The sequence below is a fragment of the Xenopus laevis genome, chromosome 1L, assembly GCF_017654675.1.
Source record: "Xenopus laevis strain J_2021 chromosome 1L, Xenopus_laevis_v10.1, whole genome shotgun sequence".
Lineage (NCBI taxonomy): Eukaryota > Metazoa > Chordata > Amphibia > Anura > Pipidae > Xenopus > Xenopus laevis.
Window position 1 is genome coordinate 142,620,652 of NC_054371.1, and position 18,729 is coordinate 142,639,380.

The following is an 18,729-nucleotide window of genomic DNA, read 5'->3' on the forward strand; positions in this document are numbered from 1 at the left end:
TTCTTTGCTACTGTTCCTTAAAAGTGCAGAACACATGATAGTGTTACCAGTGCAGTAGTGAAGACAATAAATAGTTTCCAGCATGAGTCTGACAAGCAAAATACACACCTCTATAAATATGCCTAGTAGCATTTTGCAATGCATTATTTATGTGATCATGATGCATGGAGTTACTGCACACATAAAGATGTCAATGGAGATTTAAAAATATTTACAACTTTCACTGTTAAAAAATGAACACATCTTTGTAAATAAGCTGCTAAACGGATACACTGGCTGCTAATGCTTACGAACATCCATTGTGAGTACTGCATTAATTGTATAAATACTACACACTACAATATTGCCTTTTTATATAAGCAAACTTAGAGAGAGAGTGTACTGCTTTTTACACATCATACTTGAGCAACTGTCTTTTAAAGCATTTTCACTGTGTAGTTCTCCAGGTGTTACTAAATTACAACTCACTGCATGTTTTTAACAGCCAAATACATTACTATTAATGCTCAGAGTTCTGTTTTATAAAGAGCCAGGAAACTACACAGTGCATATCTGTAACAGGCTATGAAAAACATTTGCAGCCTGCAGCTAGTCTCCCATGGGCAGTTTTATGCCAGGAACTGAGCTATATAACCAAAAGCTCTTGCCCCCCGTGTCCTGTAGCATAGCATATTAAATTAAATTACTTTGCTTCAAGATGAATGTTAGCATTTTCCTTTCTGATATGTGACCTGTGAGCGTGCTCCAGCTGCACCCTATTATATTGAATGGTTTTAAATAACACAGTATATAATATTGCTGATGTTTTACATGGTGATCATTGATGGTTGTAGGAGTGCGCATGCTGGACGGAGATGTAACTGACATGGTGGAAGCAAAATCTCTCAGCTTGAACCCACAACATGTCCACATCTATAGTGCAAGCTGGGGCCCAGATGATGATGGGAAAACAGTTGATGGACCTGCGTCATTGGCCCGGGAGGCTTTTGAAAACGGCATCAGAACAGTGAGTATGTGCTGAATATGAGGTTAAAAACATGGGTTGTTAAATTCTCCAACACTGTATACTGGTCCTCCTCGTATCTATTTTATAGGATACCCCCAAATAACAAGTTAGGTCTTGTCAATTGTAGCCTTTAATGAGCTAAAATGGAGTCACTGACCTACTGGACTCAATGTACATTAAATAAACATATTTCAGTCATACATTACCGTGAATGCGCCGAATCCCTTTAAATTATGTCTGCTATGGATTTCTACTCAAATTCCACTCTGCCTTCACCTTGACATTTTTAGTAGGTGGTCAGCAATAGCGATAGCGGGGGTCTAGAAATGATGCATGTTTTGAGGAAAGCTGTTTGTAAACAAAAACAGGTTTATTCCAATGCAAATGAGTAAGCGCATGACATTATACCCCAAAAATGTTCTAATTGATCCAGCTTCTAAATAACAATTGTCGGAAATAGCGTTCACTGAATATTTTTGCTGTACAAAAATCTTTTGCTTGAATACAAAATGATCAACTGAAATAATAATATATAACACAAAATTTGTACAAAAAAAAAAAAAATTACATAAACTTTGGTTCTGCCAAAAACATTGCTTTGCAGCTCAGATCCTTACTTGTAGAAAGAATCTATATCCCCATGACAATATGTCCTGGGTGTTTAGGAGATCAGGAGAGTCACATTTAGTGTGGGGTGAGTGTAATGGTAGTGGTCAAGGGTATAGCAAAGAATGCCAAAGTGTACGTGAAAGAACAGGTTGTCTCTGATCACAAATTGTTGGCATAAGCATTTATTTTAGGGCCAGTAGCACACATGGTGTATATATGGCAGAATAGAAATGGTATCTGTTCTTCTCTGCCCCGTTGGCTTTGGCCTTTTAGCATGACCACTGGACAGATTTCATGACAAGAAAACATAGTTTAGTATTTCTGTCCCAAAATTCATGTGCACACTGATAGGATAACTAAAGCCTAACTAAAGAAGTAGGCTAGAAATGTTGTACATTATGTTTTGGGCTTTCACCACCCTTTAAAGATCTGTGTCTCCAAAGATGTCCCAGTAGCTTCCCATTTCTTCTCTACTGATTCACTGCACATGCTCTGTGCTGCTGTCAGTTACTAAACTTAGGGACCGGCTCAAAATATACAGTACGCATAGAATATAAATATCACAATATAAAGCTGATTAGTAATTAATACAGATAAATAATACATGGCAGCACAGAAACCAGTACAACTAGCATGAGAATGGACTACTCAGCCTTTGTAGCATCATCTTATATTACAGGCCAAGCTCATTTTCTGCTTGATAATTTGTGACAACCCCTAAGCTTAGCTTCTCAACAGCTACTCAGAGCCCACAGAGCATGTGAGTGTCGTGGACACTTTCCAAGATGGTGACCCCCTGTGACAAGTTCGAAATCCTGGATCATTGCTGCTATTGAGAAGCTGAAACTTTAGGCTGGTGCAAAACGTGCAGTATATAAAATATGGCATTTTTAGCCATATTAATTTTTAGGGTTTACTTCTTTAAGTGAGCAATCCAAATCTGCTTCTCACCATCACTTTGCACTTCTGGCTTACCGTCTGATACAAATTGACTCCTAGTATTCAATTTTCTAAATGTAATTCAACTGTGTGCCCCATTGAATGGGATTACTTTACCTGTATTTTTACTTAATGCACTGCAAGGTGAAAAACAGACTGTAAATACACTTATGTCAATTACAGTTGAATAGTATAAGCATCTGTTCACATGAGGTCCCCAGAATTGATTTGTAGATAAAAGTCTGGTGCAGCTGATCTAAACAAAACAACACCAACTTGATTATCAATTTTATGGGATCAACCATCACTCATAACATTTGAACAGATTTTCAGGACCATAGTGGTCACAGCAGAAATATGGTGACCGTTATTAGCATGATGAAAGTTTCATAAAACTCAACCATAATATTATGGTAATGCATATTATGTATTAATCCATAATACAGCTCATTCTGATGGTTTATTGAAAAAACACAAATGCTATATATAAACTTTGTTAAACAAACTATTCTACTGCTATATTTCTTTTTTCCAATTCCAACAATGTTGAACACCCTACTGTAGATTCAAACTGACAAGCTGTAATAAAATTTAAATTGCACAGTGAATATGTCGTCTATCTGTAGCAGTAAAAGGAGAAACTACTTATATTTTCTGACTGCTGCTAAAGAACAATATTTCCTCTTTGACATGCAATACTGCGGCAATGATGGCAAAGAATTGCATAGGTGTTGGGTTTTGTAGTATATGCTATTTTCCCTCATACATAATTAATCGGTTTTATTGTTTACTATAGGAATAGATAGCACATGGAATTGTTTTTCTTAAAAACATGTTTAATTTAAAAACAGCTTTTCAGAAGTATGTGGATGCTAGAAATCTCCTGTGCAGTTCTACAAATCTGGATTTCTTTTTTGGGCAAGCTTCCAGGCTACAAATGAGACAGGCTGTTTAAAGGGGTACTGTCATGGGGGAAAGAAATCGTTATTTGTATCTGAAGAAACATATTTTTAATTATGGCGGGCTGAAAAGAACACAAAGTTAATTTGCATACCCACAGCCAGATTAGAACCAGTATTCATTATTATACAAGTAATTCAGTTATGAGTGCTGTGCTGTGTAAAATGAGTGGTGTAGAATATGATTGAATGCATCTTTAAAAAAAAGGACAGCAGAACAGAACAATTTGATATGCTTAAAATGGTATAATAAAGGCCATATGACCAAGCACAGTTATACATAAAATACAAAGATACTTTACGTATACTTCTGGATATCATATGCTCTGCACTTGTAGCCTCATTCAAGATAAATGTTTAAGTGGAGTGATGGGCATACATATGTACATACATAGCAGGCATTTATTATCCAGGCTAGACATTTAAGTACATTTTAAAAGAGGGATATGCTGTAGTGTTGCTTTGGATTGTAGTTTGAAGCCCCAGGGTGGATTATTTTTTTCAAAAGAAAGATCTGCTTAAGTGAATTCCATAATAATGTTTGCAAATACAAAGTTTTGGTAGTGGGTGAAGCCTGGGTATATTGGCCATGTTAAGTTGGTTAAAATGTATTAGATAGTTGGCTTTGTCTTTAACATTTTACTACTGTACCATTTGGTGATTATGAACATAGTACTAGGATCAGATGAATCCCTAAGGGTGGAGAAACCGAATTTAAGTGAGAGTAAGCCAGGACTGGAAGGTCATTTGCATGTGTATTTAAAATAATGACAGTGGGTGAAGGAGTCAGTGGGGTAGGAGAGTGTGAGACAAAAATGTGCAAAGTTGATCAAAATAAGGGTCACTGTTAAGTTAATGTAATGTTCAAAGGAGGAGGTTAGATGGAGACAAGAGGGCCAAGGTTGCAAGGATTATCAATATGATCATCACCAAGGATGATAACAGGGCTGACAATACAGAGGAAGAAAGCCAGGAATGTAGCAGATGGGGTAGGCAATGGTCTGTGAATTACACTTACAGAGAGGCTGAAGATCAAAATGGCACTCACTTCAAAATGTTGAACGGGAAGGCTGGAGGAAAACAGAAAATTAGAGAAGAACTCCTACTACCCCCACCACTTCCAGTGGTCCGAGGGGTGTAAAAGAAAATGAGACCACCAATAAAACTTGGATCCTTAATGGCAGTATCATTCTGGGAATTTTAGGGGTAAAAGATGTTTTTGATTGTTTTTGAGCAAAACAGATCTTGGATTTATGTGGGGTGGTTAGTTAAAGATGGGAAGTGGGGAGAAGGAAGAGTTGGGCCCTGAATAAGGTTAAAAACATTAGTCTACCAGGGCAGAGCCGAGGTTTGGGAAGATATTCTCTGCAGCTAGTAAAAGAAGGGGAGCGTTAAAAGAGGAGACTGCCTGATACTTGACAGAGAGGAGATGTTCCGAAAAATATCGGTATGCTTATGGTATATTGCCCCAACAGACATAACAGGAGCCCTCTTCTCCAGCTAATTTACTACATTAATTAATGGATAACAATGTCATAATAATTGCTGTGCCTAGGAAGCCATTTTAGAAACCCAGAAGAGGTTTGGGGATATCTCAATGCTCACTAACAATTCAGAACATCCAGTGTCGGACTGGGGTGTCAGGAGCCCACCAAGGCTGCTGTCCAAGTGCCCGCACACATAGTCGTTTGCTTTAGCACCTACAAATGTCACCCACCCCCTGCAATGTACTGCTCCCCTTTCTTAGATCTTGCAGCCGCAATCGGGTGCAGGAACAATGGCGCCTGCCATTCTCAGCAGAGAAAGCAGGCCTGGGTCAGCAGTTTGACCCTGAGAACAGCCCCTTTCTTTCTTCTCTTTATACTTACAAGTCATTCTAATACATAAGCTTGTGGCTGGCAGCAATGAGGCAAGGCATTTTACCTTAGTTCGGTTTAGTTGTTTCACTACTGTCCACATTTTTAAGCAAGAACTGAGCATTGAAGAAAGTAGCCCAGTGCTCCTCTTCCTACTTACCATTACATCTGTTTCTACCCACCCCACCTACTCTTTCCCTTGTTATTTCCTAAATTCATTATATCAATTTTTTATTGTCATTATAAGGGTCATTTAACAGTTATTTGAAATTCAGTGTATAATGACACATGTACTGTTTCATCTTTACCTTGAAACCGCAAATAATGAAAAGTTATAAAAATAAAAATTAAAAAAGAGGAGACTGCCTTAGGGAGCACTGTGTAGGCAAGCAATACAAACATGAGTAATGTTACCTGCTCCAGTAGTGGAGCAGGTAACCTACCTATATTAGTTATCTTCCAATGAATATTGCTTGAGAAGATGGCTAATTTCAGAAGTATATATCTTAAAATGTTAATCAGTTCATTTATTTCAGTATCAGAGCAACATATAAACAGATATTACAGCCTTCAGTAATTGCTCTCCGTGTAGAACTCCTTTTAAACTCATTACATGTAATAGAACCAAATAGTACTAAATCACCCCAGCCAATGCCCCCCCCCCCCCCGTAAAAATATCTAAATATATAGGCAGTGATTAAACACTGGGCTGTATATAATTGTAAAGTGCATGTGAGGATCATAGGTTGCTTCAGTAAGCAGTCCAAAGGTAAGGACAGACTGATGGAGAAGAGTCTGCTTAGTAGATATGGTGACAGGCAGGCAGCAAGTTATAGCAGAAAAAAACAAGGTTAGAATCTGGAAATCCGTGGAATCAAATCAAGGACATGGGTTGGAATACAGAACTGTAAAGATAGATACAGTTGAATCACAGATAACAAACTACATTTAAAAGCTTAAAACAACAAAAGAGGCAGTTTAGGTAGTTCTTGGTTGGGAGATTGCTCCTGGCCTTAAAGGAGAACTAAACCCTAAAAATGAATATGGCTAAAAATGGCATATTTTATACACTAAACTTATTGCACCAGTCTAAAGTTTCAGCTTCTCAATAGTAGCAATGATTCAGGATTTTAAACCATTTTGGAAATTGGGGGTCACCATATTGGAAAGTGTCTATGACTCTCACATGCTCTGTGGGCTCTGAGCAGCTGTTGAGAAGCTAAGTTTAGGGGTCGTCTCAAATCATCAAGCAGAAAATGAGGTTTGGCTGTAATATAAGCTGATGCTATAGGGCTGATAATTAAATTCTGGTGCTAATTACACTGGTTTCTGTGCTGCAATGTAGTAATTATCTGTATTAATTACTAATCAGCCTTAAGCTGGCCATAGACGCAAAGATCTGATCGTACGAATCGAGGGTTCGTACGATTTTCGGATCGTGTGTGGAGAGTCCCAACATTTTTCGTTTGGTCGATCGGACAGGTTAAAAGATTTCTGTAGGCTACAGATAATATCTTTGCATGTATTGCTGATCGTACGATTTTCAGAGGAGACTGTCACTAGCTTTTGTCGGACATAACTTTCTCAATTTCTGTCAGGGGCAGAACATCGGCTGATCTGTTCTTTTGTACTTTATTTGATCGGAATGGTTAGTAGCAGGTCCGGAGATGGGGAAGTCCGATCGTACGATGATTCGTACGATCGGATATTTGCGTCTATGGCCAACTTTATATTGTGACATTTATATTCTATGTGTACTGTATATTGTGAGTGGGTCCCTAAGCTCAGTAAGTGACAGCAGCACAGAGCATGTGCAGTGAATCGGCAGAAAAGAAGATGGGGAGCTACTGGTGCATCTTTAGAAGCACAGATCTTTATTTATAGGGTTGTGGTTGCCTTGGGCTTTGCAGAAGCCCAAAACATAATATACAACATTTTTAGCCTACTTAGTTAAGCTTTAGTTCTCATTTAATGATTTCACAGACAGATATTCAGAATAGCCCTTTACAAACACTTTCAAAGTGCAGTCTGCAGACCCTCTTGTAGTTCAGCCAGTACATTCCCTGGTCAGCTACTGTGTCCATTGCAGGGTGGGCTGTGATGCATAAGTAACTACAGTATGTTTATTTCAGTGGCTGGTTGTGTTTAGGGTTAAGCAAAAAAAATCTAGTGTGCTAAAACATTAAAAATGATGACCAAAATCAATGTTGTGAACAACATTTAAAATATTGAAATATTTGTTCAATGCCATTTTGTTTGAATTGGTGTATTTATTAGAGAAACTAGCTGTGAACAACGTGAGCGGTTATTAATAGCGTAGAGAGATATCTAGGAGATCTTAAGCTGACTGAAAATAATTGATTGGCCCCTTTGTTGTTGACATAACACAGCAAGGCTTTATTATCAGGATATTTTACTAATGCATGTAATTTACACTTTAAAGTAATCAAATAGCCGTGACTGATCACTTACTCTGACTCCGTAATTATGCATTTCCTATCATCTGTGCCTGGCACTATTGGCACATGTTGACATTGTATAAATAAAGCACAATATGGGGGTTATTTATCAAAATCCAAATTTATCTCATTATTTTCTGAAATATACTCTGACCAAATCCGCACAGGTTATTTCCCCTTATTTATCAATACATTTTCCCGAAAAATTCCAGTGCATGAAAACGTGAAAATCGTCCAAAAATTCAAATTGTATGATTTTTTTGGGATTTTTGCCCTAAAACCACAAAACCTTTGGATTTTTGCACAAGAAAACTTTGTTCAACTTTACATTAACTTTTAGTATGATGTAGAGACAATTTGCTATAGATTTTAATTTTTTATTATTTGTGGTTTTTGAGTAATTAAACTTTTTATTCAGTTTGCAATTTTAGCAATTTGGTTCCTAAAATTAGAGAGGCCTGAATAGAAAGATAAATAATAAAAAGTAGTAATTACAATACATTACAGAACATTTGTTATTTGGATGGGGTCAGTGACCCCAATTTGAAAGCTGGAAAGAGACAGAAGAAAAAGGCACATAATGTAAAAATTATATAAAAATAAATAATGAAGACCAATTGGAAACTTGTTTACAATTAGCCCATCTATAACTTACTAAAAGTTTACTGTAAGGTGAACCACCCCTTTAAGGGTCATATTCACAGGCATTTTCGCCCTGCGCTCCACTGTGGTCAGTTTTCCTGTGTTCCACTGCAGGGGAGCACAGAACAAAATGCAGCCAGTTCTTCTGTATGGGCCTGAACTCACACAGGCACATTGTAGTGCTAAGTGCAGGTGGAACACATTAAATATGCGTTCCTTTGGGGAAGCTCCCTCATTCAGTATGCTTTTGTTCAGTTTTTCTTGACCACTGCGTCGGGTCAGCTGCAGGTGCACGGAATGGACTTTAACGCAAAGATCATACTCGCAGGTTTTAGCGCTGAAAGTCGCTCCTTGTGCACCCAGTCCGGAGCAGTGGTTCCAGGTCCTGGCACAGAAGGGTGCTGATTTGAGCATAGGGGCCGATACTTGACCTGTGTTAACCAGTAGGCAGAGAATCAGCCCAGTGTGGTCATAGACTTGGGTTTCTTATGTTTAGTTCCAGCCAGGAACTGCAGCTTTGTAAATAATTTCCACATTTCTGCTTTTGGTTGCTGGCCAGCAATCATTTATTTACACATTGTGATTATTTGCCTTGCTTACATTTGACCACACAGTTACAACTGATAAATATGGTTCTGCACAGCTTTGGTGCAGCGATAAATCAAGGCCCCAGCCTTTCACTTTTCATAGACCTCTACATTTCTAAAATCACGTAGAAGGCCTGTTTTTATTACAGACAGTTACAAATCACTAGACTTGAAGTTTTTTTTTATCCATTTAGACATTTGGTGGCATTTTTATTTGTTGGTTTCAGCTAGCACATAATACCATAGAGCACTAATAAAAAAACAATTATTTGCTTATCTCCTAAAATTAGTGTATTAGCATCTGACTAATTCAAACTTGTATATCTTTGCTTATCTGCATGGACCACAGTAATAAAACTGAAATATTTTATTACTCTGCGTGGTAAATTGCTGAACTTTATTGCTTTTGTGCACTCATCTGCTCAGAACAGTACTTTTCAGCATGCCAGTTCATTAAAAATTAAGGGATTGTGTTTTAAGAATTAGAACAGCTGTTTAGCATCTGTGTGAAAATATGCCTGTGGGTATCCTTGTACCTACCCCTCATTTTTACAGAGAGCTTAATTTTTTATGAAGTAGTGGCAATACACTTCAATACGGTGAGATCATACTGGACTTTCAGAATGTTCTGTAAAGGTTTGATTATATGATACAGATTGTCACTTGGAATATAAAATGGATTTTTTTTTATTTTGGAGGGCATTGTTTTGTTTTTCAGTGGATGACACACAATAGTTGTGAATCACTGTGAATTTGTATGTATGTACACCCCAATGTTACAGATAGCTCTGAATGCAGAACAGGACAAGCCTTAGGGGCAAATTTACTAAAGGGTGGATTTTTGCCTCGGAAGGCTGCGCCATACTTTGCACAACTTAGTCACACTTTATTTTGCAGCAAATATTCATATTTATCAAAATGCTAAATTTCTTCTGGGCAAATGAACGCTGGCGTACTTTGTCAGCGTGAACGTTTCTAAGCGAGCATTACTTCATATCGAAATTTCTTTAACAGGCTTACGCCAATTTAAATATGGCTGGTACGTACAGGCTTTATATATATATCCACTCCAAGGATTAAAGCAAAGAATAAAGGTGAACAAGTTATGGGTTTATTTAATCCAACGTTTCAGTTCATATCTGGAACTTTCATCAGGGAATACAAACCACAAGAATTGCGTTGCATTGTATTCCCGAACCAGTTCGACCCAGTTACTGCAAAAAATCTTCTGGTCGCGGGTTTGGCTTGAGCACTCCCTTCTGCCTCACACTGCCAGCTTCTGGCCCTTCAATTTATAGACTTGTGCCAGCCCCACCCCTTTTGTGACATCACCGCAGGGCATTGTGGGCGCGGGACTATAACTAGAGGGGATGGATCAGGCCGGGCTGGGTTAGGATTGGGAGGGTGTGGGACAGGTGCGAATTGAGGAAAACTTGACCCACACATCACTAATCCCCTCATATTGTAAGACTTGAAGAATAAAACTTTCTGAGTTCAGAAGGTATTCTCATCTAATTTTACACACATACACTGTCTTAAAACTAAAATTATGAGGCACTCTCACTTAAGGAATCATAGGAAGAGACTTGCAAATTATGTATAATTGTAGTTTCACAATGGAGAATATTCTCTGTTGATGCAGCAGTTGATACAGACAGCTCATTTACCTGTACATACAATACTAATTCAAACGTTTGTAAGTGATTATCTAAAAGAGTGGATGGTGAAAGAAAGTTAGCTGAAACATTAACATTTGAAGTATATTTAAAATATATAAATAAATTAAATCTAAATCTTATTGTGTAATCACTACTTAGGCTTGTGTTAAAAATGAATTGGAATTATAAAAATCTAGTGTGGTGGAATTGGGTGTTGAGTACCCCTTTAGTTGTATGCCTATGATCACATTTTATAATTTTGTTTTAGCTTTAACTGACTTAACTTGAACTGAGACTATGTTTATGTATATTCTTACACAAAGTGACCTACTGTATATTGAGGTTGGCACACAAAAATCAAAAGAGTATTACAGTGTAGTGATGTGCATTTAGTCTTCATTTACTTCTCTTCATCTTGCTGAACTTGGGGTCTCAAAATCGAAATCAAGGAAACGACACCTGAGTCCAGTCCTGACACCAGTCCCACAAGCCATTTTCTTTTCTTTTTATCTTTAACTTAAAATGCTGAATAAGCCCTTTTGAACAGTGTCCGTTTATATTTTTTTATTTGCTTCTTCTCGGTAATATTACATTACCTTGTATTGAATGGTTCTATGCAGGAATCCATGTTTGTGGTGAAACTATCCTAACTATAAGGGTTTCCTCCTCCCTTCTAGGATCATGCATTTAATTTGGTAACTGCAGTGAATGCTTATAGGGGGAAAAAGAGAGAAAATAAATATGGCAGCTGTAACTTGTGGCTGCTGCCTAGTAGGCAGTTGTATGTTCAAGGTATTTTAATTTTTGAATGCGTGATTTTTTTATTTTCACTTACAGGGAAGAAGAGGATTTGGTTCTGTTTATGTATGGGCATCAGGAAATGGTGGTAGGAGCCGAGACCACTGTTCTTGTGATGGTTACACAAACAGCATATACACAATCTCTATCAGCAGCACAACAGAAAGTGGCAAGAAGCCATGGTATCTGGAAGAATGTGCATCAACCCTTGCAACTACATACAGCAGTGGGGAATCTTATGACAGGAAAGTGGTATGTACCCAAATCCTTCCTTTGTTCTTTCATTTCTTTCATCTTAAAGCAAGTATTTAAAAAACATCTATAGATTTGCAGAGGCCATGCATTTGATAACCCCATTAATTATACTAGGACATCCTTGCCATAGAGAGCAGTTGGTGCCTGAACTTGGTTGGTACCTGACACATGCAACTTGTTAAAAATCACAAAGTACCCTCTGCAGGGCTGTTGCAATAAATTGGCAGTTGTCCATAACCCACCAGGACATGGTGCCTACCATCAGACCTTTTTTCTTGTTAGTATAACTTCTGACTGACGCTTCCCCCTGAAAATGGATGATCCCTCAATTTATTCAGGCAGAGCTATACAATGTAACCATTGTTTTTATGTTTATTCACTCCAGCCTTAACCCTCAGTGAGAGAACAACAAGAAAAAATTATTTTAGGGGATAACAGATAATATAGTTTTAGCTTTAGGGCAGTAGAGAATATGGTCTTAGAGAAGATGTCATCTTCAGTAAAGCATCGCAGGATAACCTTCATGTTTTAAATGTATGCAATAATAACTGTTATATGGGCTAAACCCCAGCAAATAAACATAGAAAGCTTAACATTTGGTATTTATAACTCTGTATCTATTTATCAGTTGTACAACATGAAATAGCATAGCAAAAAAGAAATGCTAATACAGTATGGCATGCCAGTCATTTTTGTATATAAATGGATCCATAGCTGAATTTTTTTTTTCAGATTAACATTAACCCCTGCCCTGAATACAGTGCTTTGTTAGAGAGTTATTCTCCCTCCGGCACTTAGTCATAGGTGTCTCTATGACTAAGTGCCGGAGGGTACAAAACGCATAAGGTGGGCCATGTGGGGTCAGTATGTACCAAAAATGTTTTTTAATGTGATTATTAATAAATAACTTATTTTTACTACAAAAAATCCTTGGGACATATATCTTTTTGATATAACTTATACATTGCAATGTAAGTAACACAGAAAACAGTCTTGTGGGTATGTAAGGTTAATCTTATGGTTTGTTATATCTATTCAACTATATATAATTTAAAGCACAGTAGCATGTGATTTAAACTACACAGATCAAAATTGAGGTCTCTTAAGGTTATGTTTCTACCCAATTTTATGCTATGTTTATCTATGTCTAATCCAAGGTCTACAATCTTGCCTCTTGGTTTTTTAAGAGCATCATCAGTTATTTATATTTTATGTAGTGGCTAGATTAAACAGTGACATTTGAACATGTGCTCCCTTTATTATTTTCAGTGTTAAAATAAATATAAACTGCTTGACAAGCCCGAGCGCATATTAGTTGTATTCCAAATACTGACAACCTCCCCTAGCATATCGTGATTAATGAGCATGTCCCAGCATGGTCTTGCTTTTGGAACATCATGTAAGCTATTGAAGTTCTGCTGCCTGTTGGTGGTCTTATGCCCTTCTTATTTCCTCTCTAAGATAGATGGGGGACCTCTGTGAGAGCGAATGCTTTCTAGCTCAAAGCCATCTTTTAGATCTCTCTGGTAATTATGCTTAAACACCCATACTCCTGTCAACAACTTCCTTTTGAAAGGGTCCTGATGGATTTTCTAGTCAAGGAGCTTTCTCGAGGACATAATATCCACTGGTAGCCAAGAAAGGAAAATATAAATCTAGTTACAGATGTTACTGAGAGCCTTTTACAGGAACATGCCAAGGCAGTAGAATCTGCTGTTTCTTGTGTTCAAGCAGAGGCTTTATCTCTATCAGCGATAAAGGCACTTAAATTCTGTTTTGTAAAATGACTGAGGCTAGCCAAGTGTATTCATTCTTTTCTCAGCCACACAACTCAATACTGCAGACTATTGCTGTCCTCAGTTTATTCACAGACAAATATAGCAGCATTTGTAATTTCTGGTTATGATCATTATATTCTTTTACTCCCGATTCTTCACAGATCTGGGTCTGGGTCGATATATGTGTAAAAAAAAAAAAAATAGGGTTTTGCATTATTAAATCTTGCACTCAGACAAGAAATAGATTTACATCTTTCTCAATTTTGATAGCAGAGAACTCAGGAGAGGAAAATGGCATTTTTTATATAACTGATGTGGGCATTGCTTTGTAGTGCATTGAGCTACTTTCTGGTTTCTGTTAACAACTCATTTTTCCTACTGATTTAAAGAAATTTTATAGTGGATGTTTTCTTGTGAACTTTAAAATGTATAGTAGTTTCAGATAATCCAGTTATAAAATCTGACTGCTGGTTTTATGTTTTTATTCAAAGATTTGTGAGATTATAATAGGCACAGTTTCACCAACTACTTATAGAGATTTGTAGAGCTGGGTTGTAGAACCAAGGAAATTGAACAATAAAAAAGTAATGAGATATATATTTAAATATACTGTGCATATGAGTGTGTATACTGTATGTAGCATGCACTGACATGCTAACATATTTTGAAACAGGCAGCTTAGTTGAAATCGGGTAACTGCCCTGTACACCATATATTTAATCATAGTTTTTTCTTTCTGATCAATCATTTTATTAATGTTGAAGATCAGAAATTTTTTTGGACATGAATATTTTACATTCTTTATATTTTTGTAAGCTTCTTTGTACAGGGCCCTCTAATTTTTGAGTTGGTTATTGTTGGTTTTTGTATGTTTAATGTATACACCCATTTTTGTACATCACTGTGGAATATGTTGGAATTATTAGTACATACTAGTAATAGAAAAATGTTCACATTAAAAAAAACAAGATGTTAAGGCACCCGTTAATAAAACTGATAATCATGAGCAGGATAGTGTTGGCAGCCACATCAACTCCCCTGATTTTGTCAGCAGTTACATAAATTTTACTATCTTGCCCCCCATCACCTTATGCTATTCCACCAGGTTTTTCTATTTCTCTTCCAAAATCAGCACGAACATGCGCAGGAAGGGGCATATTTATTATTCTGTGTAAAAGGAATTTCGCCAAAAAAACTGTGTAAAATAAATGGTAAATTTATCAAGATATGTATAATTTTACGCCATGTGAACGCCAGATTTTTAAATTTCTTTCGGCGGAAGTCACTCTAAGAAAAAACTTAAAAAAAAAAGATAAAATTTTACGCCATTTTTTAAACGGGGAAGCCTGGCGATGTGTTTTGTATTATCACGGTGTTTTTTTACATGGCATAATAAATACACCTCTTAGTATTCACTGATGTCATTGGCTGCTTGTGCACAGTTAGTGGTCAGCGGTTTCAGAAGATTTTGAGCGTGCAAGGTGATGTCACTTCTGGTCACGATGACTTAACTTTTCAGCACTTCCCACTATGATCAGCTACATTGGGTTGACATCTTTGTTTTGGACATTAAGGGAGAGACATTGCACATTTTGCATTTGGTAGGATGCTGGGGGTTGTAGTTAGACATGACAGCATGTGGTTAACACTGCATTGTAGCTGTAGAGTATTTTGGTTCAACTCCAGCAAGTGTACCTGTAAAACATTGTATGTAGGGTAGAAATTCTGCACATTTTATTTTGGCTTCTGACCTAGCCCAAGGTAACCACAAGCCTTCAGCAATAGTGATGTGTTGGTCAGGTTTTTTACCTGACCTGCACCCGCCTGATATACGCCCTCCGTCCACCTGTGCCCACCGGAGCCCGACTTCCGGGTTCCTTTTATAGACCTGTACCGCCCGCCAATGACGTCACAAAAAAATGGGCGGGGCGAGCAGGCACACGTCTATAAAAGTTGAAGCCGGCATTGTAAGGTCGTGGGCGGGGCGACCAGGAAAGGGGGGGTGCGAGGACGGCCCTTGGGAATCGGGCCGGCCTGCTTATCACTCAGCAGTAGAGTAGTAGCTCACAATAGTTCCCCATCGTCTTTTCTGCTGATTCACTGCTCTGTTAGTTATCTGAGCTTAGGCACTAACTCAAAATATACTGTATATATAGAATATTTAGAGTATTGAAGTCACGTTGCAAACCTCATTAGTAATTAATTCACATTCTTAATCATCAGCTCTATGATTTGAAAAACCCCTAAGCTTAGCTTCTCGAAAGCTGTGTAGAGCACTCTGAGAATGTGCATTGTCACTGACACTCCTAGCAAATTCCAAGATGGTGAGCTACTGCATGCAACTTCAAAAGCCTGGATCTTTACTATCATAGAGATGATCACATTTTAGATTGCTGCAGTAAGTTCAGTATATAAAATGCAGAATTTCAAGCAAAAATACATTTATTAATAAATGCACTGATTTCCCTACAGACATCCAACCATGAATATGTTTTATTAGGCCCTCTATGCCTACTATTTCTACATTTACAAAAGCTAGAATCATGCTGCTCCTCTATTCTCTTTTGCTATTTATTCTTATTTGGTTGCAATGCTCCCCAATAAACACATTTTAAGTTGGGGGTTATCTAGCTCTTTATATTTATATATCATATTTATATATTTATCATTCCTTTATTTAATATTTTTCATTTATATCATTCGAATAGTACGCTATTGTTGTTTGCAGTGCTGGGGTCCTGAGTTTGATTCTGCCGCTGCCTCAGTTTGCAAGAGATGTGTAGGTACTCACTGTTTCATGTGGTTCTGTTTTCCTCCTGCACACCAGAAAAATAAATGAAGGTTAATCGACTGCTAATTAAATTGACCCCAGTTATGAATGATGAACAGTCTCTGTAAATCTATTGGTGCTATTTAAATAAATCATTGTAATAAAATAACGAGGACTCTTTGGCTAGGACTACATGGACGTTTTCAGCGCAATCCGACGCTTTGCAACAAAACAGCAGCGTCAAATCGCATGCGATGGAAATAAGGTAAGTAATGGAAATGTTGGATGAAGTCGCAGCATTGATCCAAATGCAACACAATTGTCGGATGCATCCGACGGTCGTGTCGCACCGGATCAACGCTGTGGCACCATCCAACAATACATTCACTTACCTTATTTCCATGCATGCGATTTGACGCTGGAGTTTTGTTGCTGCACGTCGGGTTGCGCTAAAAACAACCATGCAGTCCTACCCTTTAACAGACATTTAGCTTGAGTTTTAAAGGTACACCACACCAGTAAATAGAGCTAGTGTAGAATATCTCTTCAGATTTAAATAGAGGCATGAGAGCAGGATGTAGCTAAGTAATTTGTAGGATCCCTAGCTTGCCCAGGAACTATACATTGGTCATTTTAATGCAGTCTAGCCCAGAAACATGTTTTATAAAATTATTGATGGAATACGGTACATAGGAAAAATTTAAAAAAGTTGAAAAGCACCAATCATTAGTTAGCCACTGTAATAAATAGCAAAGGACCTTAGATCCTTTAGAAGGAAAACATGAGGGGGCAAAACAAAACAAATTCATTTTTAAAACATACTTTTGAATAATGCTACATTTTTGGAAGGTGTTCTGCCCCTTTAAGATGATTTTCAAGTCTATAGTTTGTAAAGTTATCTATATTAAGTTTATAGCACAAGTTGGTACGAGGCATTGCATCCAAAACTTGTGTCGGCAATTATCTAAACTTATTATTCTGCATTCTATAACAATAACCTTTATTAACAAGGATTTTTGTGTTACATATTAACTTGATTTCAGTTCCAAATGGTTGATTTTATTGTGCATGTTATGCCAGTATTTATTAGCCACCAAATAGCCTCATGCTCTATGCATAGTTTTTCAATATTCCCACAACTACAATTTCCCTTAAAATGAGTTCTTCTAGACTGTATATTTAGCCCTCCAGCAGTTCCGCAATGCCCAGAAAATAAGGCATCGCAAATATCCCAGCCATCAAATGAAGCTGAGGGAGCAATATCCCCCTTTTAATTTAGTAATATCCTTCATTTAGATTCAGTGTATAATTTAAAAATGTGACTAAATTGGCTTCTTGAGGATTAAATGGTTTATTTTAAACATTTCATTTCAGTACATTTAGATTTCCCCATCAATGCCAGAACATCTGTATTCAAATCTCAGAAAGCTTTGCACAAATCCGATAGTATTGTTTTATTTAACAATACTTCCTCAGTTCATTTTCGAGCATAATAATTATATTTCTCTTTGTGTAAACATTCCACATTAGTTTAAGGCCCAGCTGTTGTCACGTCATATCATTTTAAGAGAGGTTCTCTTCATGGGGTTAACTCTTTTGGCATTCACCTGCTTTTTTACTTCAGTGGAGTGTTCAGGATTCCAGGAGAGCAATTAAAGGGCAAGTAAAGCCTGTTGTCATGTATTTTAATTTACATAATGGCATGATGCTGCTGTAATCATTTCTCATTAAACAATAAAAGATAAAGCCCCCCAGTCATCACACTTTTGCCATCTAGGTTTCACGAGTACAGCTCTCCTTTTGCTGTATGTCTAGGACATGAAATGTGCATTAACAGCGTAAACATGTGCATGCACCTTTAACCCCTAGAAATATCACTGTTCATGTGTTGATTCTACAATATGATTGCTTATAAATCCACCTCGGAATCGTTGTTTTCTTTTAAATTGATCACACCCATCCAGGGCTCTTTGATTTGAGAAATCATGGTTATTGATTATGTAATTATAGGCGGATGATTCCATTTGTTTTATTATCCTGCCATCATATAATGTTACTATGCCATAAGGTTTGGTGCATGGTTTACACAAGGGGAAATTCTAAAGAGACTATAATATGTAACCAGATGGTATTCATCCCAGGGTACTAAACAAGCTTCGCTTTGTGATTGCCAAACCTTTTAATTTTTCAGGATTCATAGAGGTTTGGCATGGTGCCAAAAGACTGGCAAATTGCTAATGTGATGCCGCTATTCAAAAAGGGATCCCGTTCTCGGCCTCAAAACTATAGGCCAGTTAGTTTGACATCAGTGGTAGGAAAGCTTTTTAAAGGGGGTATTAAGGGATAAAAGTAGGTGACTTCATTGCAAATCATAATACTATGAGTTTGAGCATGATTTTATGCATACCAACTG

At 37.4% G+C, this 18,729-nt stretch overlaps 1 protein-coding gene across 8 annotated transcripts in view; it reads left to right on the forward strand.

Moving 5' to 3' along the window:
- Window positions 1-18,729, forward strand: part of pcsk5.L (proprotein convertase subtilisin/kexin type 5 L homeolog) — a 237,696-nt gene that overhangs the window by 94,026 nt on the left and 124,941 nt on the right. For all 8 annotated transcript variants that reach the window (XM_018248748.2, XM_041582238.1, XM_041582244.1 and 5 more), the window contains 2 exon segments: window positions 834-1,006; window positions 11,553-11,765. In XM_018248748.2, coding sequence (XP_018104237.1) covers window positions 834-1,006; window positions 11,553-11,765 — 386 coding nt within the window.